Source organism: Mustela nigripes, chromosome 14 (assembly GCF_022355385.1).
Source record: "Mustela nigripes isolate SB6536 chromosome 14, MUSNIG.SB6536, whole genome shotgun sequence".
NCBI classification, from domain to species: Eukaryota; Metazoa; Chordata; class Mammalia; order Carnivora; family Mustelidae; genus Mustela; species Mustela nigripes.
The window spans coordinates 44,090,707-44,117,034 of NC_081570.1; the positions used below are offsets into that span (position 1 = coordinate 44,090,707).

Sequence of the window (26,328 nt, forward strand, 5' to 3'; positions counted from 1 at the left end):
AAAACATACTTATAAACTGAGTGTTTTAACACAAAAACAGTTTCTATTTTCCATGCTCACATTTCATTTTGCAAATGCTATCTTCTCTATCTGGTGCCCCTTCCTTACCCTCCTTCCCCGTATGCTCCATAGTACTCAGCTCAGGCTTCCAAAGGGATAAGCCTGACTCTGCGATGTTTGAGGAGAAGGTGAAGGAAGCTCTACAAGTGTCCTCCTACTCCTGGTCTGGTACTCCAGTGCACCTGTGATGGGCTTCCCTCCTGCAGATCTCAACGAACACTAAACTGCTGCCCGGCTCTAGAGCCTTGTCCTGTATCCTTTCATTGCTGGAATGACCTTCCCACCTTGCTTCAGGTGGCTTGCGAGACATAAGAGTGCTCTCTCTCTCTTTTTTTTTTTAAGAAGATTTGTTTATTTTTGGGAGAGAGCATGAGCAGAGAAGGGGAAGAGACAGTGGGGCAGGGGTGGGGGGTTATGGTGGGGGGAGAGAAACAGACTCCTCGCTGAGTGGGGGAACCTGAAGGCAGGGCTCCATCTCACGCCTTTGAGACCACAACCTGAGCCAAAATTAAGAGTTGAGCGCTTAACCAACTGAGCGACCCAGGCTCCCCAGCTCTTAAAGATACCGCCACCTGGTGGTCAAGTGCCTCTCTGTTGGTAGAGCATTTGGGACATGACCTGTATCTTAAAATTCATCACATTATATTGAAATTACCTGACTATGGCTCTGTCTCCTCCATTATACACTGCCTCTCTTGAGGGCTGGAATCCTGTCTTCATTTAGGAGCTCCAAAGCCTAACACACCTATTAGTGCCTAGTAAGCCCAGTAACTCTTAGCTGAATGTTAATGAATGCAGACAGTGGCAGAGCCAATGTCTGAGTCAGTATTTCCAGTGTCGGGCACTGTGCCCCCCACCCCCAGCTACTCCACAAATGGGCTGAAGTGCTACTTCTTTCTGAAAGTGACTATCAGCTGACTTGAACATGTCTCCTCTTTAGTTAAGAAAAAGGGTACTGCTGAGAAATATAGTATGACAATGGTAATAAAGTAACTTTGTAGTTTCTAGTTGATTAGAGTAGGTGAACAAGACAGGTATATGAATAATACTTTCTCTGATTATAATAAAGCAAACGTAAGCTTTAAAGCTGTATGTTTAATTGATCATTCCAAAAACAAGACGTGTGTCAAGGTCTAGAAAACTTACATCAAACTCCTTAGTAAGAGCAGGGTCGGGCTGATGATGCATAGAAAGCAGTTCTTTTGTGATAATCTGCAGATTTGAAGGTGAGCTATCAGCCAACATCACCAGGACTTCATAGGCTGCCAATCGGCTATTCACTGTACTACACCTGAAAACAGAAGACACCTGTCAATTCCAACAGTGAATAGTCTACTTAGACAGCTCATTAAACTAAATCAACATTTGAAACGAAAGTATTAGAGCTGCAGTTCCTCAAACAGGGCTAATCAGGTCCAATGGCAGAGCTCTAAGAACCCAGGGGGAAGTGTTTACTTAAAGGAAGAAGCCATGAATACAGGAAGGATGATTATGGCTGAGAGCTAAATATCTTCTTGGCCTGGTAGAGTAGCAAAATCTCTTACTTAGGACTACAGAGTATTTTTTTTTTTTTCAGAGTATTTTTATCTAAGGTTTGGATCAGCAAAAAAGGAGGACAAAGAGTCCAAAACTTTTATCAAAGACAACATGAGAGTAGCAAGAGCAATTTTTGTTATCACCCTGAAATTCAAATATTTAAATGGCAGAAAAAGAAGGCTATACAAATCAGAATAAATGCCCATAAATGCCTATATGCACCTGAAGACTTAAAAAAAAAAAAAACCACAAAAAACAAAACTCTTCAAGGACACGAATCTGCTTCATTTTGCTAAGAAAATGGAGGCAGAAATATGTGGTAGGCTAAATTAATTTTGTTTAACAATGACGATAAAAGGTAACTAGCAAGCATCCTGCAGGAAAACTAAAGGCTTCTGATGTTGTTCCCCTTTAGTAGACATCATTTTGGGGAAGGACAGTAACTTCTCAGTGTCACCTATGCCAACCTTGCCTTACTGAGATGATCACAGGTTAGGAAGGATACACAGAAAAGAGGACATCCAACCTCTGAGAGAAACACATATGCAGTGCAGTGTAGGAGATGTGTTCATGGGCTGGGGAGTGAGGGCCACAGGGCTGGCTCTTAGATCAGCACTGTGCCATGCCCTGAGAACAGCGCCCAGGAACTGGCACTGTCCTTGGCTTCTTTTTTGGACTTCTGGATTGCAAAGGACCGTAAAGAACACATAGGAGGTACCGTACATACGGGCTAAATGTGAAAAATTTCTTTGGTCAGTTTTAGTAAGCATTACTCGTGAAGATACTTCTGTGTATTATAACTCTCTTTCTGGCTTTAGGGTTTAGGTGGGAAAGGGCGGGGAGTAATTGTGGTGAATGAGTAGCACTCAGTACACAGGAGAGGATGAGACAAAATGCCGCCTTTTCTACTCAAGGCACTGTGTATGATTAAAACAAGCCAACTCCCTGCTGATGAAGGTGTTGCTTTTAATAAATATAAGGAAAAGAATTCATGAATAAAATTTCAATAAAACCACTGAAGAACCACTGAACTCTACCTCTGAAACTAAGAATACTCTATAGGTTATCTGAATTTAAATAAAAAAAAAAAACAAACTACTGAAGATTTATTTTCTCCATTCACTGAAAGCTGGAAAACTCCTGTATTTCTACTGCTTTCATAAGAGATTCCCATGGAGCTAGCACCAGATCTTCCAGAACAAGACTGGAGCAGGGGTCTTGAAGATGGGAGTCATAGCCCAAGAGACAGCCCAAGAGTGCTAATGAAGGTTTATGACCTGAAACAGATTTTGCTAGTAAAAAAACTCTACACAGAGAAATACTCACACATGGTAAGATACAGTTTAAGATTCCATGAAATACTGCTTATTAGGCCTTGCCCATTCCAATAACCACTAAGATTATATGGGAATGTTTTTCACTGGTTAAATACCAAATCCCCAGTTCTTTCAGGATTATTTAATTAACTCTGGTTTTCCTAAGAGCAAAGTAAGTTGGATTCAGAGGAAGGTCAGATGGCAGCATGAAGCAGCTTCCTCCTAGCTCTAGGAGCACCCAAGTAGGGTCAACATTACAAAAAGATCTTTCAAATTTCTACCCAGAAAAGCGAATACAATATGGGATTCTAAAATTACCACAATAAATCACTAGCAGTTGTAATCATCAGGACATGGCAGATACACAGCAAATCACAGTTCATGCACTACAGCACCTACACATTCCTCCGAGAAGAAACTCTTGAGATTCTGAGCCTATTTACTTTTACTTTGGACATAATCCTTACCACCTCAGTTTCTCTTGGAATTTGTTACTGACCAAGTTAACCACATAATTTATTACTTCTTCTTCCAACTGGATGATAAGAATGGTTCCAGCATACACGGCTCAGCACCTATTATGTGCCAGACAGGTTTTATCCTAAGCCCCTTTACATGCATTTCTTTATATAGTGGATATTATCTTATTAACTACACACACTCACGAGATGGACGACAAATTCCAAGTTAAGAAAATCTTTTTTGGACTAAAGTTTCGAATTAGAATTTTTACCAAAACTGAACACAACGTGCATTTTCCATACTTTGGATGAAAGTCCTGTTGACTGATGGCGGCACTGCCAGCTGGAGAATGACTATTTAAAATAATTCTAGAAGCTCGGAAAAGGAAGTCATCTAACAATGGTTTAATGAGTGATGAACCTGGAATAGAGCATAATATTCATGTTGAGGAGGAACACATTTTAATTCAAAGATCCTGTTTTTGTACTTTCATATCAGAGCAGCAAAGGCACCCAAGGCCACCCAATGGCAGGGCATTCAATTTTATTTGATGCTTATTTTGTGAGCACTTACATAACACACGGCAAAGCTCTATGGGGCAGAGGGGTGGGAAGGGGCTGGAGGGCCATGGCCAGGGAACAAGGATAGAGAAGCGAGGGTACCTTCCTCTAGGAGCTGATGGTGGAGTGAAAGAAGCCATGCTTTCACTTTAGAAACACAAATGCGAAGAACACCACAAGGCAGAACAGTTCGAGTGAACAATTAATTCTTACTCTGGGTGCGTGGAGGGGGGGGCACGGAAGGGTTTCTGAAACTTTTAAAATCTTGCCTTCTTTGGGTAAAATGATGTGCCCTTCTCACCCTGGTTTAGAATCACTCTTTTCTATGTATCCCCAGTAGCCAAGAAGATTTTTATAGAGCTTAGTTTGTGTGGTAAAAGTAATAATTAATGTTTTGACTTATTTTCTGAATATAATTTATAATAATGAATATGCCCTCATAAATTATATGTGTGCCCCAGGACACTCATATGTACCCCACACTATGCAGGGGGTGGTGATTGGGGCTGCCTCCCAGATGAGAATTACCCTTAAAATAAGTGAGACTTACAACAGATAATATTTTATAAAGCACAAAATAGCAAAAAGAGAAAACCGTACTTTGAATTAATTTTTACTTAGATATTAAGAAGTTACATGATCCGTTTTGAATACTATAAAATTCTCTACATGGTTTAATGATGCAGGTAAAACAAACCTTAAGTTTGTTAGCCACTAAAATCCCAGATAATCTCATTTTACCTGAAGGGCCAGTCTTTTATGGAGCACGGAGCACCTATCTTATTTTCCTAATTACACACAATACTATGGCAATAACTAAGAAGCAAGGTATTCTATCACATGGGAAGATGAAGCAATAATTACCAAGCATTTCTTTTTCTGCCCCACAGAGTGAGAGAAGGGTCTTAATGAGCCGTAAGTGTCCTGCCAATAAGATGTTGTCCGCTTCACTGGTCTCACATTCAGCGGTGCGATTAGGTTCAAAGTTATCCAGCCAAGTGATCTCATCTTCGAGCATGGTCGCTGGGCTGATTCTTAACTGCTCCATTTCTGAAGCTTAGGGGGAAAAAAAAAAAGTCCATTTGAAGAAAGAAGGATTTCCCCCCAAGGAGTCCAAATCCTGAATTACAGTAGCAAAGTCAAATCCCAACCTTCCATTTCCTCCATCAGAGACAGCTGTCATTAACAAGCAGTGGGCTGGAGCTGTTGCCCCAAGGATTGGGACAGCGCATGCGCACTCACTCCTTACCCACTCACTCTCTCAGTCCTAAACCAAACCTGTAGTGAGGGCCCCTCTGTGAAGGTCAGGAAGGGGCTAATTTTTTTTTTTTAATAATTAAAATTTTTTTTATAAACATATAATATATTATTTAGTTCCAGGTACAGGGTACAGGTCTGTGAATCGCCAGGTTTACACACCTCACAGCACTCACCGTAGCGCATACCCTCCCCAATGTCGATAACCCCACCGCCCTCTCCCACCGCCCCCCAATGTCCATAACTCCACCACCCTCTCCCTCCCCCCCTCCCCCTGGCAACCCTCAGTTTGTTTTGTGAGATTAAGAGTCTCTTATGGTTTGTCTCAGGAAGGGGACAATCTTGTTCTTTTTTTTTTTTTTTTTTTAGGGGGGGGGGACAATCTTGTTCTGAAGAAGTTCCTAGTCTGGAGGCAGGGTGTGTGTGTGTGTGCCAGCAAGTGTCCCTAGTGGAGGCAAGGATGAGGGTACAAGGAGAGCCAAGGCTCCCGCAGTGTCACCTAGGCCAAGGGAGTCCTGCAAAGGACTCAGCACAGCACAGTATTTCTGGACAGTGTACCAAACCCTGGAGAACCACTCTGCTCTGCTGTCGTAAGTTCTCTTACTCTCTTCTAAACAAGGAGTAAAGCCAGATTCCGTCCCAGAAGATGGGACTGGGGAGGAGAGAAAACGTGACTGCACTCTCCTTCTGAGTCACAACAGCCATGAGCGGTAAGGTCCCACAGGATGATGTGAAGAGGAATATTTCAGGGTCAGTCAGAGTGGGACCAGCACGGGACAGGAGTCCACTTACACACAGTGGGCCCTTGGCTAACACCTAGACGGCAGGGATCTGGGTATGAAGTGCCTAGTGTAGGCACTGGCATATACAAATTACTCCCCAAATGACAACTACTGCTACTACTCCCACTCTGCACTCAACATTCCCACAAGGCACCCTGGATTCCCTCGTTTGTCAGTCAGTGACACAGGGAAGGCTTATGTGAAGTGCTCGTTCATGACTTCTGCAGTCCTATGTATCACAGCCAATTCATGGTTCCAGCCCTCGACAGGCAAAGCACACCACACTCGCCAAGTCCAAGCCAGAGAGCAAACCTTGCTGGCTGCCACCCACCTTTCAACAGAAGCCTGGCTGAAAAATGTGGCACTCGGCTAGACGGTTAGACGTACATGTCACCCGCCCAGCCCATGTGTCTAGAGGACAGGCAGGCACTCCGACTACATTATCTCAGACTCCAACACCCCTGTTTCACTACACCACTCAGAGCACTGCCTTAAGACCTATGTGGAGGCTTACAGTCACATGTGTCTTCATGTGTCCATGACAAAGACCTCTTCGCAAGCTTCCTTTTAGATTTAAGTGCCATCAAAAAGATCTGTTTCTTTTGAGAAACCATTCGGTTTTCTTCGAGGGTCCTGACAACAGCGAACATAGCTATTTCCTGTTTCCCTCTGTCTGCCAGCAACCTCATGACCAAATTCTGACTGTGTGCAGCTTTAGCGCCTGCACACAGGCACGGTGTTTCCGTGTAACTCCCCAAGTCTGGACATTCTTTCTCAATTAGTATTTCTAATGAATCCTTTGTCCATCCTGATTTTTATTTATTTCCTGGAAGCTGAAGCAAATCTTTTTATGTAGAGAATGGGGAATGAACTAATAAACTCTTGATGTGAACAACTAAAATTTACACAGATCACCCCAGTATACCTCTGCCTTATACATGAGTAAGCACAGATGATCAAAATCTAAACGCTCCATCACTAAAATTTCGAACAACACTTCAATCACCTAACACTAAATAATTAATGGACTTCTATTGTTATCAACATACCTCAACCAGTGATTCCCTCTTTTCTTCAGTGATCGACCTTTAAAATGGTCAGAATTCACTATACTAGGGAGAAAAGTTCTTCCTAACAGTTCTGTATCAGTGTAATTAAAACGTGTCTTTGACAATTTTTAAAATCAACAAATCTTCTCAATACTTTAATGGCTGGGTATATGCTAGGAGAAGAGAACTGGTATATGGGTTTATGTGCAATTTTCAAGAAAATAAAATTCAATTTCAAACAAGTAAATATAACCTCATTTATACTGAAAATACATTAAGTCAGATATAGAAATGTCCATTTGGCTTTCTTTTCTACTCCCCCCTTTCCCCCACAAATCAAAGTCCTACATCTACTTACTTGTTAGATCATCTAATAATTGGCACCTTAGATCAAAATACTCCATACACTGAGATAACAGTCTAAAAAACAGATAAGATTTCAAGTATTAAAAAAGGTCAATTTTAAAATAAAAAGCATTTTCCTTTTAAGAACAGGTTCATAAAATAGTTGAACAATGGAATTTTCCTAAGCATAAAAGAACTATTTTACATTAATTCAACTTTAGTATCTTAGCAAGAAGCATACTAAAGATTCTGCTAATACAGATACACTAAAGAAGTAATAGTGTAAAAAGAAGAAACTTACTAAATCTCCCATTTTGTAACGATGTACGGACTGACTGCATACATCACCTAGATCACATTCATTCATTCATTCAAATACCAACCAGTATTTACTATGCACTTACTACATGCCTGGAACTGTTTTAGAGGAACAGTTGAAAAGGAACAAAAGAGACAAAGAAATTTTAAAAATACATGTATTAACTGGTGATACTAAGAAGAAAAATAAAGTGGAGCAAGAGGAGAGAAAGGTAAATTCTTTTATCTAGGATGATCAGTTAAGCTTTTCTGCAATTAAAGTAGCGAAGGGCACAAAATTTCAAGTCAAGGCACCTTGGTTTTATTCCTGGCTCCATCACTTATAGTTGGGTGTCTAGGGCCAATTTCTTTGGTTTCTAATTTCTAAAATGCTTATTAGAGTGTTAGAAATAAACACACACACGTACATGCACATCCATAAAGGGCTTAAAAATATACTACCGAGAAGAATAGAGAATGAACCAAGAATTATGATTGTTAAGGAGATAATATAACTGATAAACTCATTTGTCCTTTGTGACATAAATGATAAACAAATGCAACGAACTTAGCATGCTTCATGGCACACAATCAGACCACAGTAATGCCAGTATTGTCATCACTAATATGGAAGAAATGTGCCAAACCTGGGCATTCAAGTAAGCTGTGAAACACATTTTTCAAATTATAAAAAAAATTGAAGATTTAATTCTATGTGAAGTTAAATGTTCTACATCCAAGAGATTGTTTCAAAATGTTAAAAACTCATCCAATGCTTTCTTTCTTTTCCTGAGTTTTGAGAAATTTACCAGAAAATCAAACCCTTAACATTTAGTTATATTAAATAATTGGAGTCTACAAAAAGTATTAAGTGCAATAGTTTGCTTCCTAAAAAATGGCTTACACAGAAGTACAATTCTAATTGTGCAGATGACATGGTCCTGTGTAGGGAAAACCCCAGAGTCCACACAAAATAATTCAAAACTAATCTGCAAATACAGCAAAGTTGCAAGATACCCAATTGGGACATGAAAATCAGTTTTGCTCCCATACACCTACAAACAATATGAAAAAGTAAGAAAACAATTCCATTTACAATAGTATCAATTAGAGTAAAGTACTTAGGCGTCCACTTAACGAAGGAAGCAAAAGACTCACACAGTGAGGACAAACAACGCTGAAAGAAAACCAGGACGGAATACCACACTTAGAGCAAGAAAGTTGTGTGGTGCTGGTGTAAAGACACACAGATCGATGGAACAGAAATGAACAGCCAATCAATCAGCAAGCAAGCAAGGAGTTTTCACCAGAGTTGTCAAAAGCATTCAATGGGGAAAACGGTGCCGGAACAACTGGATTATCCACACGGAAAAGACTGAGGCTGGACTCTTACTTTCTGTTACACAAAAAACTTAACTCGAATGGATCAAACACAAACATGCAAGAGGGAAAACTATAAAAAAGATAGAATATATAGCAAGAAAACTTCATGACATTAGATTACGCAATGATTTAAGATATGATGCCAAGAGCACAGGCAACAAAAGAAAGAACAGACAAAGGAAGTATTTTTCAGTCTTGGTTAGAGATGGAACCATGACACAGATGAACCTGGAAAGGGTAGAATGGGGGAGGGGGAGTGAATGGGGAGTTAAAGTTTAGTGGGTACAGGGCTTCAGTCTGGGATGAAAAAGTTCTGGGAATGGGTAGTGGGGAAAGCTGCCCAATAATGTGTACTGTGTATGTACTTAATGTCACTGGTCTCTAGACCTAAAAATGAGTAAAATGATCAATTTTATGTAAATTTTGTTGCAGTCAAAAAAATTCTAGCAAATCTAAAAAAAAAAAAAACCACTTGTTTTCGAACTGTCTCTTCATGTCCTTTGTCCATTTTTCAGTTGGTTGTTGGCTCATTTATTTAGTGATTTCTAAAAGCTTCTTATATATGTTATCAAATGAGTTTCTTGTCTGTCTCATTACAAATCTATTCGGCCAGCCTGTGAACTGACTTTTGACTTCATGGTATTTTTTTCCCCCACACAGAATAATTTAATTTTTGTGGAGTTGAATTTATCAGCCTTTTATTTCATGACTTAACAGGTCCAGAGTTTCAGTTCAGGATGATGAGAAGTTCTGGAGGTGGATGGTAGCCATGGTTGCATAAGAATGAGAATATACTTAACACCACTGAATTTATGCTTAAATGCTTACGTATGCTTAAACAGACCAAGTTTGGATACAAACTTGGGGCTTTGGATACTTATCCAAATGTAGGAGGCTGGGGTAGCTCTAACATTTCTTCCCTTGCAAAATTCTCATTTGTAAAATATATACACAAGAAAAGCAAATACTGGTTTCACACATCTCAGTGGTACCTTTCATGTCCTATGACAAGGTTTCTCTGGTGAAGCGAAGTTGGAGAAAGTGGAGGGCGGTGTGAGATCTCCTCCCTCGTATCCCGGGCCCAGACTGGGGCAGCCTGGCATGCAGGCTAGCCCACAGAGATACAGCAGGGTGGGCAGAATGGACTTATCCAAGCCCTTCCATCAGCCTGGACCACAGCTTCCCTCCATGCCCAGGTACTTGTAAAACCAAGGGAGAGAGCTAGAAGGACACCCCAGCTTCATCTAGATAGGGAGCTCAGAAGTATGCTGATCTGAGTGACAAACTCAAAGACATGAGCGGTATGACCTTCATCAAGTGATGGGGCTCCCATAATTTCAGCCTCTCACCACTCAAGTGAGCTCTTCTTTCTCTTGCGGGTGATGGACCACGTCAGGTGGAGGTGGGAGGTGGAAGTGATTCAAGGGGAAGGAAGTCTGGCAGTATAGTGTTTCCTCTAACTCTCCTGTCCTGAGTGGAAATAATAAGAACTAAAAAGCCCTTGTTTGGGACACAAATGTTACAGGAGGAAAGGAGAAAATCTTCTGTCATCTCAACAATGACTTCAGGGGAGTGGCACACAAATCATTATTCTCTTTCAGTTTAACATGAACTTTAATCTAGATTCCATACCTCTGATTGACTCCTCTCATAATACTAGTTGGGGACCAGAGAGGTAGCTGAGCCGTGAGAATCACACCTAGGAGAAACTGGTTTGGCTTCTGTACATCTGGGTGAGCTGAAGTATCTGTCTGACTAAGAGTGTACAGCTGATCACAGGCAGCACGGCGAATCTGAAATTACATCATCAGTGGTGAAGGACACACAGTCAACACTTTGACACTGCTTACAAAGTGATTTTCCTCTAAAGTCCACACTCTGAGGGAGGCTATCAGGAGGAGAATGTTTTCATCACTGATGGTAACGTTTACATTGAATAAACTAGGGCTGATTAAAAAGAAGCGTGCTCAGAGAACTGATCCCCCAAATGATTCCAGTCTCCTACTCAAAAGTTTCATAATTTAATTTAATATAAATGAAAATAAGAAAAAACTCTTCAGGTATTTCATAATTAATTTTCAAGGTCGAATAAGAAAATAAGAATTATAAAATCTAGTGGGAATTCACGGCCTGAAGCTGGTCTCTCTGGATTTGACAATGTTGACAATGGTGACACTGAACGCCAGGCTATGGGTGCACACCAGCTGTAACACTGCTTGTTGTAAACAAACACAAGTTAGTCTTAGTACTCTCTCAACTTTTGGTGGAATACAGAACAGAAAGGAGGACAGAGTGTCCAAATGGTCACTTTGCTCTCGGAGCACTTTGTAGGACTCCGAAGAGGACCAGACGCCATGCCTTCCGCCCTGTGCACAGCGTTGCAGGTGTATGGAGGGCCATGGACAGAAAAGGACCAAGGGGACGTTTTTTGTAATGTACAAAAATCCTTACCTCAGCACTTGGTGATCCAAGCAGGATATCAATGATAAAATCAGCAACACAGGGCAAGTTATAGAAGGATGCTAGTGAGAAGAATAAAGAGAATTGGGGGCGGGAGGGGGGAACCAAGTTAGAAAATGCATTTTCAAAATTTCAGAAATTCTGAATACTTTCTTAAGCTTAACTATAACAGAAATTCAACTCTTCTACTTGGAAATGAATTCAGTACTTTCCACAACTGCCTCCACATCTCTGAGTTTCCCCATTGAGAACCTCAGGTGTCCAAGAACAGGACCATGTCTCGGTCACCTCTCTGCCCCCACATTTTAGCACAGCGCCTTGTACACACCAGTTGTCGAACAGTATGTCTTGCCTTGATGAACTATCAATATTCTACAATGAAAGTATAAATGATAAACAGCTTGAAGAGAAGTTGTAATTATTTCATCTTGACTTGAAAATATCTCTAAAACTAAACAATTATGGGAAAATTGAACTATGGTTCAACTATGGCATTTGTTCTAAGCATTTCGTAATGACTTGTACTTCTTATATGTGTCTTCAAAGCACTCTTGCTCCAAGTAAGTAATTTTGGACACTACATTACTGTCCTACAAATGTCCAACTTTTTCCAGAGCTACCTTATCTTATATGACGAGTTTGGTTATTACACGAAACACAGTAACAGTCAACAATTTGATGTAACAGGTCATCTGAATCAGTAATAACAGGGAAGAACAGGGCTTTCAGAAGTGGAACTGTTAAGACTTCATTCCTGAATAAATATTTATTGAGGACCTGCTATACACTGGGCAATGTTTGGGTGTGAGAGATTCGGTGGGGAACAAAATGGACAAAAGTCTCTGTCTTTATAGGGCTTACAATCTAGGTGGGGAGGGATGAGGACAATAAACACGATAAATAAATTATGCGAGGTATGGGGTTCAGGTAGTGCTGGGAGGACAGGAGGATTGTGGTCAGAGAATGTCTCACCAAGAGGTTGAGATTAAGCACACCTGTGGGAAATGAGGCAGAGAGAGCCATGTGGAAAGATGGGGAAGAACATACCAGGAGGAGAGAACAGCCAGTGTGAAGGCCCTGAGGCAGGAATGTGCCCAGAGTGATGAGGAACAGGTAGGAAGCCAGGGACGTCGAAGCACAGTGAGTGAGGGGGAGAGCAGGAGAAGGTGATGGTCCCGAAAGGGTGGACTCTGTCTGGCCTTAGTAAAGATTTGGCTTTTACTCAGTGGGAACTGAGAAGCTGCTGCCGGGTTTTAAACAGAGGAGTGATACAATCTGACTTATATTTCAGAACATCCCCTCTGGTTACTGTGTGGAGAATAAACTGCAAGGGTAGAAGCAGGGGATCTGTTTGGGTGCTACGGGTATAACCTGAGCAAGGGAGGATGCCAGAGCAGGGGAGGGTAACAGTGAAAGTACCAGAGGGCGGAATCTGACGTGGCTAGAAGGAGAATGTGCTGACAGAAGTGGGTGTGAAAAAGGAATCAAGGAGGACTCAAGGATTTGGGCCAGAGCAATCAGAAGAATGAAACTTCTTTATTTTAGCTGAGAAAACATGTGTGGTATGGGCCAGCTAGGTAGCTGGGCTGTGGACCCATCGTCAAGCCTGCAATGTCTTCTTGAGAGCCAAGTGGAAGGGTCAGGGTGGTGGGTGAGGCTGTAGTTCCACATTCAGACACCAGAGGGAGTTTGGGGCTGTGATGGTGGATGAGATCATGGGGAGAAGGGATGTAGACAGAGAAGAGACAGTGACCAGGGGCTGGACGCTGGGGTGTTCTAATGTTGAAGTGCAATTAGTAACAGTCGCAGTTTTTGCCAAAGCCCACAGATGAAGATAAAAGGGAAAGTCTGCAGTTCTGTAACTTTGAATGCTAGAGTCATCACCAGTTTAGGGATGGATACAGAATTCTAATTCTGCAGTTTATAACCTATATAAATCTGGGTTGTCTTCATTCCCCAACTAGACAGTAAGCTCCTAGAGAGCAGATATACTGCCCGTTTAATACCTAACCATGGAACCCTGTATACAGAAGGTGCTCAATAAATACTTGTTCAGAATTTAGCCACTCTAATCACTCCTCCTACCTAGTCTACCTGCCAGCTTTCCCCCCTTTCCATTTCTATTACTGTGACCTTTTTTACAACGGAATGTACGTAATTCTCAACAGAAACCTGGACTTTCCCCGAAAGAGATGAAGGGCAAACAAGTCTCCCTACCCAGCTGCTGGCTCCGAAGCTGCAGGCACGTAACAAGAAGAGACAGAGCCTCCCCAGCAATCAGCGAGTCTTTGGTGGACACAGACTGTTGTCGCACACAGATGCCCGCGTGCAGGGCTGCCGGGTCTCCTTCACTCCCAGAGCTGCAGTTGCTTCCTGGGAACAGGAAAGCAGAAGGTTACTGCAGACCCCACCAGACCCTCATGGTATCATAATATCCTTTTCATGTGTTCCAGAATCCTCAAGATAAAGTAAAGAGTGCAAGGAGACATTCTGGTCTAAGAAATGAGAGACCATCACTTTATGTGGCTGCAGTTGCTTTAAACCACATTCGGAGGCACTCACAGTGTACTTAGAACGCAAGACTCAGTTGAGGTGACAGAAGTTAGAACAGCGCAGCCTGGTAGGCATGCGCCTTCCTGAGATGTTAGAAATGTTCCTCATCTTTACCTCACTGGGTCATTCATATGTAGAAATCCTAAAAAGCTTGCACGTTTAACATTTCTGCATTTCACTCCATGAATGTCATACATTTTTAAAACTTTTTCTGAGGTAAAAATACATATATAAATTGAAGAGGGAAACCAATTTATAAAAGCCTTACAGAAAATAATTGGCCAAACCAAGCAAATGACTTCTCCAGGTAGGAATTCCAGATGAATTTTATTATGGCCCCAATTATTGGCCTCATGGCACTTTTACAACACTCAGCAAGCTAAAAACTCTGCTGATCTGGTTTCCCCACTTCCCCTGCGCTTATCAACGCTTTTTCCGGAAAGTCTGACCTACGTACAGTAATGTGCATGGGTCTCAGGTGCACAGTTTGATGGGTTTCTACTCATGCTCAAAAGCAAGAGAAAAGGCTTCCTCCTTTTTGTGACTCCCAACAGCCTATGCATAGGTAACTCACACAGCTTATTTCCTGCCTGGTGATTTTATGACTTTATCCTTTTAAATCAGTACCTGAACTGCTGAGTCGGCTTCGGATTCCAGCAGGAAACAGAGAATTACTTTCTTTAATTGGTTGGCTGCTCCCAACCAGGTCCAGTCGTCCCGCAGCAGCAGCCCACGACAACCTCATGAAACAAGCCACAGTAGACGTGAAGTCACTCACTTCCATTGTCTAAACAAGGGTGGGAAGATTGTTATGAGAAAAGGAAGCACCTGAACACATTCCTCCTGCTGACTTCCATCCCCTTCTTACTGGTCTCAGTTTTGTGAGACTCCTTCTCCTCCACGATCATCCAGGACAGCCTTTCCCATGTTTCTAGACTGTTCAAAGACTTTCAGTACTTTTGCTATCTGTTCCCAAGAGCCTGACCTCCACGCTCAGGCATTAGGATACCTGTCTCTCATTTGTTTTTTTATGGTTCCTCCTCTTCCACACTGTACGTTCTGGGCCACGTGAACGACCCCGAGACCCTCCCTATAGGCTGTGTTCTCTCTAGATTTGCTCACACCTGCACTCTTGAGGGAACAACTCTCCATGCTTCTCTGTCACCTCATCTAGCTCTAAGGCCTGGTGCAAATGCCACCTCCTAGGTAAAATCGCCCACGACAGCCACAGGTGAAGGCAACTGTTCCACTTCCCCTGAAGGCCTACGAATGTTCTGGCCTTATAGCTCTCCTATAATGCCGGATACTTCCCACCTTGAATTACAGTGATTTCTGCCTTGCTGGTCTCTCTCTGGCTCATTGTAGGTTCTGTGAAGGCTACATTCATGTCAAGAAATTTTGTGTGTGCACAGCCCCTCCCTATAACAGGAGGGACTTCTCCTCTCTTGAACACACAAGTCACTTACTTGTATTGCAACTCGTGCAGCAGGGATAATTTCCTCGACCCTAATGGAAGACCTGTCAGACACAGACAGCTGTCGGTAGGATGACTTTTCTGGGGTACCACATAAGGACATCTGCCTACTTGTCTGCCGGCTGACGTTTCGGAACGGGCGAGAAGAAAGTGCTTCTATGCCATCTTTGGTGAGGTCCTCATCTAATAACGTGGGCATTGTTTGTCCCACAAGTAAAAACCTGCAAAGGAGACAAAAAGCTGGACTTATCTGAGGTCATTTCACGCTACTCAATATGAGCGTTTGGGAAGAGAAATAAAGGGCAGTACTGCCTTATGAGACTAAGATGTTGTATTTATGTACCTGGCAAGTTGTAGACAGATGGAGTAAACTCCCTGCCTGGTCTCATAGTCCACCTCCGATGGGATGGAGTCCCTCTGCATGACATTTACAACCAAGCTGAAAAGAAAAGAAAAAGGCAGTATATTAAATAAAGATTTCATTTCTTTCGTAGGAATTTTTCTGTAACTAATTTAATTGTTCATGTAAATGTTATCATTTACTTAAAATTTCTAGAAGAGCCTTATATATGCACAAACCTTACATGTTTCTACCATAACAATTTCCTATGATACCCGTAACTCTTGGTCTACATAGAGTCAGAGTCCTTGCTTAGCCAAAAGATAGAGTGTTTGGATTGTCCCCCTTCTCACTCACTGGTGTGAGTTCACGGATTCTCCACTATCTCATTACCAGAAGAACTACCAATTAGAAAGCATTATCTAGATTTGGTATATTCAGTAAAGCTTATTTTCACATCCACTACCACCTCTCTTATTAAAAAAGCTTCCTAACTGTTCTTCTTGCTCCCAACTCTGACCTCTCCACCCCCAAAATCTATTCTCAAAAGATCAGAATGATCCTTTTAAAATATTCAGTCAGATCACAGAGCTCCTCCTCTGCACAAACCATCCAATGGCTTCCTATTTCCTAGAGAGAAGAAAAGGCAGAGTCTTGCCAGAAACCTGAAACCTGTTAAGACCCATAAGCTGACTGACGTCTGGTATGCCTGGAACCTCACATCCCCCTGCTCTGCCTCCCTCCCACTATCCCAGCCGCATGGGCCTGCTGGTCTCTGAAGGCACTGGGTCTGTCTGTCTTGCACCGGGGCACAATGGCTGTTCCTCTGGATGGCTTTCCCCCAGGGATCCCCAAGTCTCCCTTCCTCACCTCCTTCAGGTCTTTGTAAAAATGTCACCCCATCAGTGAAACTTTCCCTGATCACCCTACTGAAAATCACCACGCTGTCCACTCCCTTCTCTATATCACCTGCTGGCATATGCTTTTACCTTTACCTCTTTACTGCTTCTCTCCCCTCCACACAGTACGCTTCACAAGCATGTGGAGTTCTTTCTGATCTGTTCGCTGCTCTGTTCTCAGTGCTCAGAACACTGCCTGGCATGCAGATTAACTGACACTAAGCCAGCAGTAAGATGACTTTATTCCAGAGCTCTGTGATTGGGAGTATCAGAAATGAGTTTTCACTGAGAATACCTCTGCGATTCTGAAAATGAAATCAAGCTCCGGGCAGAAGGCCTTCCACCAGCTTGGGGCTTCTTTCAGCCACGCTCCCTTTATCTCTTCGGGTCTTGGCCCAGCCTCTTCCCCGCCAGGCCTCCCATGGGAATTCCTGCACCTGTCCTCCAGCCTTCCCTCCTTCCTTGCCCGAGGAAATGCAGGCCTGCTTCTTTCCAGGGCAGGAGAACTTGGCCCTACGACTATCCCTTTTCCTTTGATCTTTCTTTTAGTCAGCCTGCAAAGACTACCTAGACTTCCCTAAGGTAAAAGCAAAACAGAAAAGCAATCTTTCCCCTCAGCTATTCTCCTCTTCTAGTCACCGTCACCCCTGCCCTGTGTCCCATGTCTCTGACACCACTCTCTGCTCCTCACTTCATGTGCCTCAACTGCGTTCATCTCTCTCCATGTCCCATGTCCTCCGTCCCCCTCCAATGTGGAGTGAATGTTCACCGTTCCCTCCCTCTCCTACGCAAGGAATTACAGGGTTGTTGATACATTTCCTCCCCTATTTCTAGTCATAAAAAGACTTGCCTACGTTACATTATGAATCTCGGTTACTGCTGCCCAACATTCACCACTGACACTCTTCTCAATGCCACTGCATGGCTCTCCCTGCCTTCTTCTCTCCTACTTTTTTTATTCATCGTCTCCACGGCAGCCAAAGTGATTGTGCCAAGCAACTCCTGGCTTTGAAGCCTCCTGTTTTCCCATGGTCTATACACGAATGTTGAAATTCCTCAAGGTGACCCTTCCTACATACTTCTCTCCCTCATCCTTTGCTCTAGCCTCCCAGGTAATGATGGCTCCCAAGATAGGCCACACCAGGGGCTTTTACTCATCCCACCCCCTCTGGCTTATTGTGCCCTTTCCCCACGAAACACTGCCCCTGCTCTTTTCTCAATTCCCAGCTCAAGCGTCATCTCCTAATCTTATTATCTCATGAAAATGTCACCATTTTAAGTGCACTCTTCCATCACCCCTGCCCGCCTCCTACCCAAAGCACTTTTTATGAGCCTGTTTTGATACTTGTAGTAATGGTTTATTATTCTTTGTTAAACCATGAGGCTCTAAGGGGCAGGAATGAGATCTAAGTTATCTCTGCATTGCCAGCACTAATAAGGCCTTACAAAACCATTACCGGGAATCAATATGCCCGCTGTCAGACTGATGCGGGATCGGCGGAAACAGATCTGCTTCCTCTCTTCTCTTCAGCAATTTCTCCCACTACCGCAGGGAAGGAGATGTGCTTCCGCCAGTTCCTCAAATAACCAAAACTCGTAAAATGAATTTTAGTGTTCTAGAGACTGAAACACCATTCCTTCTTCTAACTCTCACGACACTTCACACAACACCTTACAGGAATCACCAAGGACTGGCAGGAGAAATTATTCACAATAACTTTATTCATTCTTTGCAATTCTTGTGACATTACAGTGAAACTCTAACCTCAATCCTCCTGCTTTGAGGAAGTTCTCGCAGAAGGATTTTGCACAGTTTCTTGCCATGTCATCGTCAGCTGTTGGCATGAGTTTGGAGCTTAGAACCTTGAAAACAGAGAGACACAATTAGATAGCTCAAATAGATAGTCATTTTCAGCAGAAATGACTCCCTCGCTAAGTAAAACAACCCAATAACTCCAGTCTGAGTATCAGTAAGTGCTGCACATTATTTCCCTGCCCGCCCCCAGGAGGAGGAGGCTGACACTTCACAATTGAACTAATCGTGTTTTCCAACTTCTATTTAGTTAGCAAGAAAAATCTGTTTTGTTGTAGAAAGCTTGTATGCTTTTTTTTAGGAGACTAGCAAAGCTGGATGTCTCAGGCTTAGATAAGATGATGTGGTATGTTAGACATATTTTTGAAAAAGTAGGTTAAGTTTTCTGTAAAATAGCCCATTCCTTAAAAATGCTAGCTGAGAGGCGCCTGGGTGGCTCAGTTAGCGAAGCATCTGCCTTCAGCTCAGGTCATGATCTCTGGGTCCTGGGATGCAGCTCCATTGCTGGGTTCTCTGCTCAGAGGGGAGTCTGCTTGTCCCTCTCCTGTGGCCCTGGACCCTGCTTGTGCACGCTCTCTCTCAAATAAATAAAATCTCCAAAAAAGAAAAAAAAAAAAAGCTAGATGAGCCAATAATGATTCTGAAACTCCTACTATTTACTGACCACATACAACACAGTAGGCATAAAAGGAAGTTCTTACATGCAGTATGTATTTTACTTTGTAAGACTGAGACCCAAAGGCTAACTGACCTCGAACCCAGATGTACCTCCCTCCTAAATCCCTGCCCCTGTTATGGCACTGACATACATACCTAAAGGAAAAAACTGAAAAATCTGGTATGGCAGATAACTTATGAGATACTTAGTAAATACTTATTAAGTACTTAGCAATCAACTGCTTACTTGGTTGTTATGATTTAAAAATTAAGGAAAAGAAAAGGAACCCACTGCCTCAATTTTTCCAAGGTTTTAAAAACATACAAACATACACTCAGGGGCGCCTGGGTGGCTCAGTGGGTTAAGCCTTTGCCTTTGGCTCAGGTCATGATCTCAGGGTCCTGGGATCAAGTCCCATATCAGGCTCTCTGCTCAGCAGGAAGCCTGCTTCCTCCTCCCTGCCTCTCTGCCTACTTGTAATCTCTGTCTGTCAAATAAATAAATAAAATCTTAAAAAAAAAAAAGATACACTCAAGATCCTTTTCTATTCTGGCAAATGTTTCTATGAATCCATGGGTTTTATGTGCATAGATCTTTTTCTTCCTAAAGTACTCTTTGGGAAACAGGCTTGTCAGCCTCAGATTATCAGCACAGCGTGGGAGGAAGGGAGCCCTCTGCTTTTCTAACCCTTCCTGTGAGTTGACAGCCACGTACATGTACTCCCCATTTTTAATGGACAGCAATTTAGTGAAAGTGGAAGATTTCTTCAAAAGAATAAGCATCTGGAACAACCACTTTAAAGCTTCCTAGTAGGCGAATGCAACTTGAAGACTAAAATGCAAAGAAATTAACCGTTCAGGGTTCAGAAAAAGAAGTGCTTTAAAAAAATTTTTTTTTTCTAAAGATTTACTTAAGAAAAAAAGAGAGAGAGAGAGAGAGATCATGAGCAGGAAGGGCAGAGGGAGAGAGACTCTCAAGCAGACACTGAGCACAGAGCCCAATGTGGGGCTCCATCTCACACCCCTGAGATGAGGATCTGAGCCTAAACTGAGTCGGACACTTAATTGACTAAGCCACCCAGGTGCCCCAAAATGAATGCTTTTGAAAGTGTTCAGTTTTCCAAATGTTTTGTGTTATCTAAAGCAAAAAAACAAACAAACAAAAAAAACAAAACACAACCCATACCCCCCCCCCAAAAAAAAAAAAACCCCTCAAAGGAACTCCCACTTAATCAAAAGTCCTGAAATTGTGCTGGAGGTATTTTACTACTATTGGCCTTTGGCTTTAAGATAATGCAATCCAGGTAGTTAATGACAAGCAACTCATGGTTGGACCACTCTGCTCTTCTGGGTGCTCTCAAATGTGGGTGTTAAGGTTTACACCTTAACTTTGTTTAAGACAACCATTCAAAACCAAATGACAAATCTGGCAGGTATTGCAAAATTTATAAGCTTAAACTGGCCAAAAATTTCTGGGCGATTTTCTGTCTTAAAATATCATATACATGTATTTTTCAATGCCCACATTAAATAAAGACAAGCTATCTTTTAAAAACATTTGCTAAATATTTTCTCCTTTTGAGCCCAACACATTTCTTCCCAAGAAATGTGAAGGCCAATATGAAAGAGCACAGCTTGACCACAAGAGCAACAAGTGATGCAGAAAAATGAATGAATATATTTACATACTAAATTAGACCACGAGATGAAATAAAACTTGGGGCAAAGCAAAATCACTTAGGGCTTTATTTCCTCCAGACCTAAAATGGCAAGAAGGTCCAACCTCTTCAACCCTCTAAGACTGGAGTGTTTCTACCTGCTCACTCTCACCTGTTACCACTCTGCTCTTACGACTCAGAGGTATGTAGCCTCTCTTAGATCTTACTCAACACCATGGAGCAGATACCCTGTCTTTTCAACTGTACTCCTTTAACTACCACAATGACTTGCAGACACTAAACAGTAAATGTTTATTGAACTAAATCTACTAGTTTAAAGCCACTTTTTGGAAAGAGGGTAATAAAAACATTCTTTTGCTTAAATTCTTCCAAAACTTTTTTTTTTAAAACCTTGAAATGATAAAGTTAATCTATTTTCTGACAAACTCCTCACAGCTTCATTTATGAAAACAAATTACAATCATTTTTAAAAGTTAGGATGCATTCAATAACAAGAAGGCTGAGGATAACAACTGTATTAGACAGACTCTCTAAACTTCCAGAGGAAGAGAATGGCATATTTTATTACATAAGGCTTCCTCATTATTAATTTACAAGTGGTTTTGCGAGTGTAGCAGTGCGCATAGGAATAAAGTGGAAAAAAACAAAAAACAAAAAACTGAGCCTTTTCTGAGCCCAGAAAAACCCAAGATGGTTCAGTTTATGTTCTGTTTTTTATTTTTTTTTCCAAAACTAATTTTTTCACAGATCATCCAATAAAAATACTTATCTCTGACATCTAATAAAACATGGATGTGCAAACAAAAATAGCTCGGTTGAAACGGTGAAAAAAAAAAAAGAGACTTCTTACTTCCAAGTTGTAGAGCACTCTGAAGGTAGACATTCCTGGAGCAAAGGACCGAAACAGACTTTCCAAAATCGAGCTGGCGCTTGGCTGATGCTGCTGCTTGGAGACCAGGGATGGAGACTTTGAGGACTGAGAACTCGTTTCAGACAGTAATGTCTTCTGAGGTTTTAGAGAATGAAAACAAAGGATGTATGTGTTAAAAGCACAAGTTAAAGAGAAACATACCTCAGTGTGCACTCTAACCTTCTCTTCCTTTTTAATATAATTGCACCAAAGTGATTTCCTACAAATTAACCTCAAGGACACATCACTTGATAATCACTAACAAAAGATTGAATTCCATCACACATCCCGACCCTACAGGAACCCATCTGAGAGTGTCTTCTAGGTAATACTACCAAGGTCGTTTTTATTTGTTTCTGTATTTTAAAAATCTCTACTACTAAGTACTGATAATAAAATTATTAACTTATAGAAGGTCTGAACATGTTTTTAGCTAGCACTAGTGATACGTTTTTGCGGTTACATTCATTTTTTTCTTCTCCCTGCAAATACCTAAGCTGTGTATGACAACACTATGAGCTGAAGAAACTTCAACCACTGAAACAAGTTCGTACCATAGTGCTAACAACTCTGTTCTACGTGAATCTATTCTGAGATCATAATTAAACATTATAGGCAGAATATAATTTTAATACATATAATAAAATTTTTGAGGAAGAACATTCTAGAAATTGAGATGAACTTTAAATATCAACTGTGGAAAAAATTAAATGATAATATAATTAAGGAAGCAACTCAAACACAGGCAATAATCACATTCGGAGAACTGTCATGACAGAAGAAAAATGTCTCCACTGAATCAGGACTACAGTCTGATCCTGGACAAGACACTTAATCTCTCTGGGCTTCAGTATCTTAATCCAGAAAAAGAAGAACGTGGATGTACATGATATTAAAGGCTCTTCCAGTTCTAAAATTTGATGTCATTACTGACTCTAGGTCTTTTAGAAGTCTACATGAAGTTCTGATTTCCATTTACAACAAAAGTATTTTTTTTTTTAAACAGTGGGGAAGAGAATTTTTTTTTTTTTAAAGATTTTATTTATTTATTTGACAGAGAGATCACAAGTAGGCAGAGAGGCAGGCAGAGAGAGAGAGAGGAGGAAGCAGGCTCCCTGCTGAGCAGAGAGCCCAATGCAGACTCGATCCCAGGACCCTGAGATCATGACCTGAGCCGAAGGCAGCGGCTTAACCCACTGAGCCACCCAGGTGCCCCAAAAGTATTTTTTTAAAGAAGAGCTGTTACGGGGTACCATATGGCCTGAAAGTGATTTCAAGTTGTATTGTTACTGACTTGTGACATTAAAATTTCCAGGTCCCTGAAGTCGAGGACACTCATACCTTTCTTCCCAAGGAATCAAGTTGATCCAGGGCTTCCTGAATGGCTGGGTCAGTGGGTATCAAGAGCAGCAGCTTTCGTACTCGTAGAGTTATCCTGAAATTTTGCAAATACAAATTTTTCAACATTAGCCAGTTTCAAAACCAAAGTCATTTGTTCCCGACAAATGTAAAGTCAAGTCAAAATGTACTTAGTTCCCTAACCTTAATAACTTTCTCTCTTTCAAGCCTCATACATGTTTATATTTACCTTGGCTCCTCCAGATTGGCAAGCTGGTAAAGCATGTCAAACACATTACATACGAGTGCCATCACAACACCAGGGAGTGATTTCTCCTGAGGGAAAAAAGCAAACTGTAAATACAAACTGACAAAAACATTTTCTCTTTTTCTCATCAAATATGCCAACAATAAAATTACAAGTTCTGAAAGAGTGGCTGCAACAAAGCTTGAGGGGAGCAGTGTGCTCACCTGAGGAACAGAGACTGGCGGGACCACAACATTCTAGAGACTGTTACCTGGGCTCTCCCCAACCACCTGCTGGTGAGGGGTTAAGGTGCCAAAAGGCAGGCAGTGGAAGAGAAGTAAAATGATGGGCAGGTACAATTAATAGAATGGACAGCAGACTCCACTGAAAGCTGATCAGAGCTCGTCAGGAGCAAACAAGGCAATGACTGATTGAAAAGCAAAATGAAAGTAGTACATGGATATACACACTCCAGACAATAGGTAGAAGCAGCTTACATGTGACTAAAGTACGGGTTTTTTTTTCTGGTTATAAAGATAAGAAACTGGATGTCACTGTAGATTGTCACATATAAGGGAACATTTTAAAATAAATTTCAGATAAACAGGAGACGATTTAGAAATGTTAAGCTTGAAGATGCTACTATGTACAGGTGTACTGCAGATATCACAGATTCACAACCAGACCACGGTGAGAAAGCAAATATTGCAAGAGTCAAATGAATTTTTTTTGGTTTCTCAGTGCATATTAAGTTTATGCTACAGTCTATTAAGTGTACAGTAGCATCGTGTCTAAAACAATGTATATGTCTTAATTAAAAAGGACTTTATTGCTAAAGAATGCTACGCATCATGGGAGCTTTCAGCAAGTTGTGATCTTTCTGCTGGGGGAGGAGCTTCTCGGTGGTGATGGCTGCCCATGGATGCGGGTGGCCGCGGCAGTTCCTTAGAATTAGACCACCGGGAAGCTGGCTATATCAACTGACTCTTCCTTCTAAGAATGATTTCTCTGTAGCACGCGATGCTGTTTGATAGCATTTTACCCACAGAACTTCTTTCAAAATTGGAGTCAATTCTATGAGACCGTGCTGCTGCTACATGAACCAAGTTTCTGTGATATTGTGAACCTCTGATGTCATTTCAACCACCTTCATGACATCTTCACCGGGAGTACATTCCCTCCCAGGAAACCACCTTCTTTGTTCATCTGTAAGAAGCAACTGCTCACCCTCAAGTTTTACCCTGAGAGGGCGGCCGCGCAGTCCCACCTTCAGCCTCCGCTTCCCGCTCTCTTGCTCCTTCCGCCCCATCTGCAGTCACTTCCTCCCTGACGTCCTGACCCCTCAGAGTCACCCATGAGGGCTGGAACCAACTTCTTCCAAACTCCTGCTCATGATGCTATCCTGACCTCTTCCCATGAATCACGGATGTTCTAGGATGGTGAATCCTTTCTGGAAGGTTTTTATTTCACTTTGCCCAGAGCCACCAGAGGAATCACTATGGCAGTGACAGTCTTATGAACTGAATTCCTTAATCAGAAGGCTGGAATGACTCCGTGATCCATGGGCTGCAGAACAGATGCTGTGTCAGAGGGATTCAAACACTTACCTCGTCCGTCTCCATCAGGGCTCTTGGGTGACCAGATGTACTACTGTCAGTGAGCAGGAATATTTTGAAAGTAATCTTTTTTTCTGAGGAGGTCTCAATAGGAGGCTTAAAATACTCAGTAAACCATCTTGTAAACAAGTATGCTGTCATCTAGGCTTTGTTGTTCTGTTTACAGAACACTAAAGTATAGATTTAGCAAAATTCTTGAGGGTCCTGGGGCTTTATGAATGGCAAATGAGCACCGGTTTTAACATAAAGTCACGAGCTGCATGAGCCTCTCCCATGCAAGTCAGCCCGGCCTTTGAGGCTTTGAGGCCAGGTGCTGACTTCTCTGCAGCTGTGGAAGTCTCACACGGCATCTTCCCCGACAGAAGGCTGCTCTGTCTACACTGAACATCTGTTGTTCAGTGCATCCACCTTCACGAATGATACGAGCTGGAGCTTCCGGATCACCTGATGCGGCGTCTACATGGGCACTGATTGCTTCACCTTGTCCTTCTACGTTATGGAGGCGGCTTCTTTCCCTAAACCTCACAAACCCACCTCTGCTGCTTCCAGCCTTCCTTCTGCAGCTTCCTCACCTCCCTCAGCCTTTACAGAATGGAGAAGGGCTCGGGCCTTGCTCCGGGTCAGGCTTGCCTTAAGGGAATGTGATGGCTGGTTTGCTCTTCTATCCCGGCTGCTCACACTTCCTCCACGTCAGCAGTAAGTCTGTTCCACTTTCTTATCATCCATGTGTTCCCTGGAGCAGCGCTCTCAGTTTCCTGCAGGAACTTGTCCTTTGCTTTCACAGGCATACTGCTGTGCTGCCTGGCTAGGTGTTTGGTGCAAGAGGCTTCACTTTTGGCCTAACTCTGCTTCTGACCTGCCTTTCTAAGCTTAATCATTTCTAGCTTTTGATTTAAAGTGAGACGTAGAGCTGTTCCTCCCACTTGAATGCTCAGAGGCCATTAGAGGGTTATTAATTGGCCTCATTTCAATACTGTTTGTCTCAGGGAATAAAGGGCCCAAGGAGAGGGAGAGAGATGTGGGAACAGCTAGTTGTGGAGCAGTCAGAACACACACAACATCTATGAAGTTTGCTGTCTTACATGGGCACAGTTTGTGGTGCCCCAAAATAATTACAATAGTAACACCACGGATCACTGACCATAGATCATCATGACATGACTTATATATGACAAATATAAGAATGTAAAGTTTAAAATACTGTGAGAAGTACCAAAATGTGACACAGACACACAAAGTCAGCAAATGCTGTTGAGAAAATGGTACCAGTGGACTTGGTTGGTACAGAGTTGACA

The 26,328-nt window shown here is 42.1% G+C and overlaps 1 protein-coding gene across 3 annotated transcripts in view; it reads right to left on the reverse strand.

The window, feature by feature from the left end:
* The window catches only part of USP24 (ubiquitin specific peptidase 24), a 136,447-nt gene that overhangs the window by 37,685 nt on the left and 72,434 nt on the right, over positions 1-26,328 (reverse strand). For all 3 annotated transcript variants that reach the window (XM_059374866.1, XM_059374865.1, XM_059374864.1), the window contains exons 29-42: positions 23,421-23,506; positions 23,174-23,267; positions 21,773-21,928; positions 18,539-18,636; positions 15,878-15,973; positions 15,527-15,755; positions 14,688-14,847; positions 13,725-13,880; positions 11,499-11,569; positions 10,680-10,840; positions 7,381-7,442; positions 4,799-4,990; positions 3,677-3,794; positions 1,207-1,351 (exon numbers count right to left, since the gene is read on the reverse strand). In XM_059374866.1, coding sequence (XP_059230849.1) covers positions 1,207-1,351; positions 3,677-3,794; positions 4,799-4,990; positions 7,381-7,442; positions 10,680-10,840; positions 11,499-11,569; positions 13,725-13,880; positions 14,688-14,847; positions 15,527-15,755; positions 15,878-15,973; positions 18,539-18,636; positions 21,773-21,928; positions 23,174-23,267; positions 23,421-23,506 — 1,824 coding nt within the window. The remainder of the gene's footprint in view (positions 1-1,206; positions 1,352-3,676; positions 3,795-4,798; positions 4,991-7,380; positions 7,443-10,679; positions 10,841-11,498; positions 11,570-13,724; positions 13,881-14,687; positions 14,848-15,526; positions 15,756-15,877; positions 15,974-18,538; positions 18,637-21,772; positions 21,929-23,173; positions 23,268-23,420; positions 23,507-26,328) is intronic.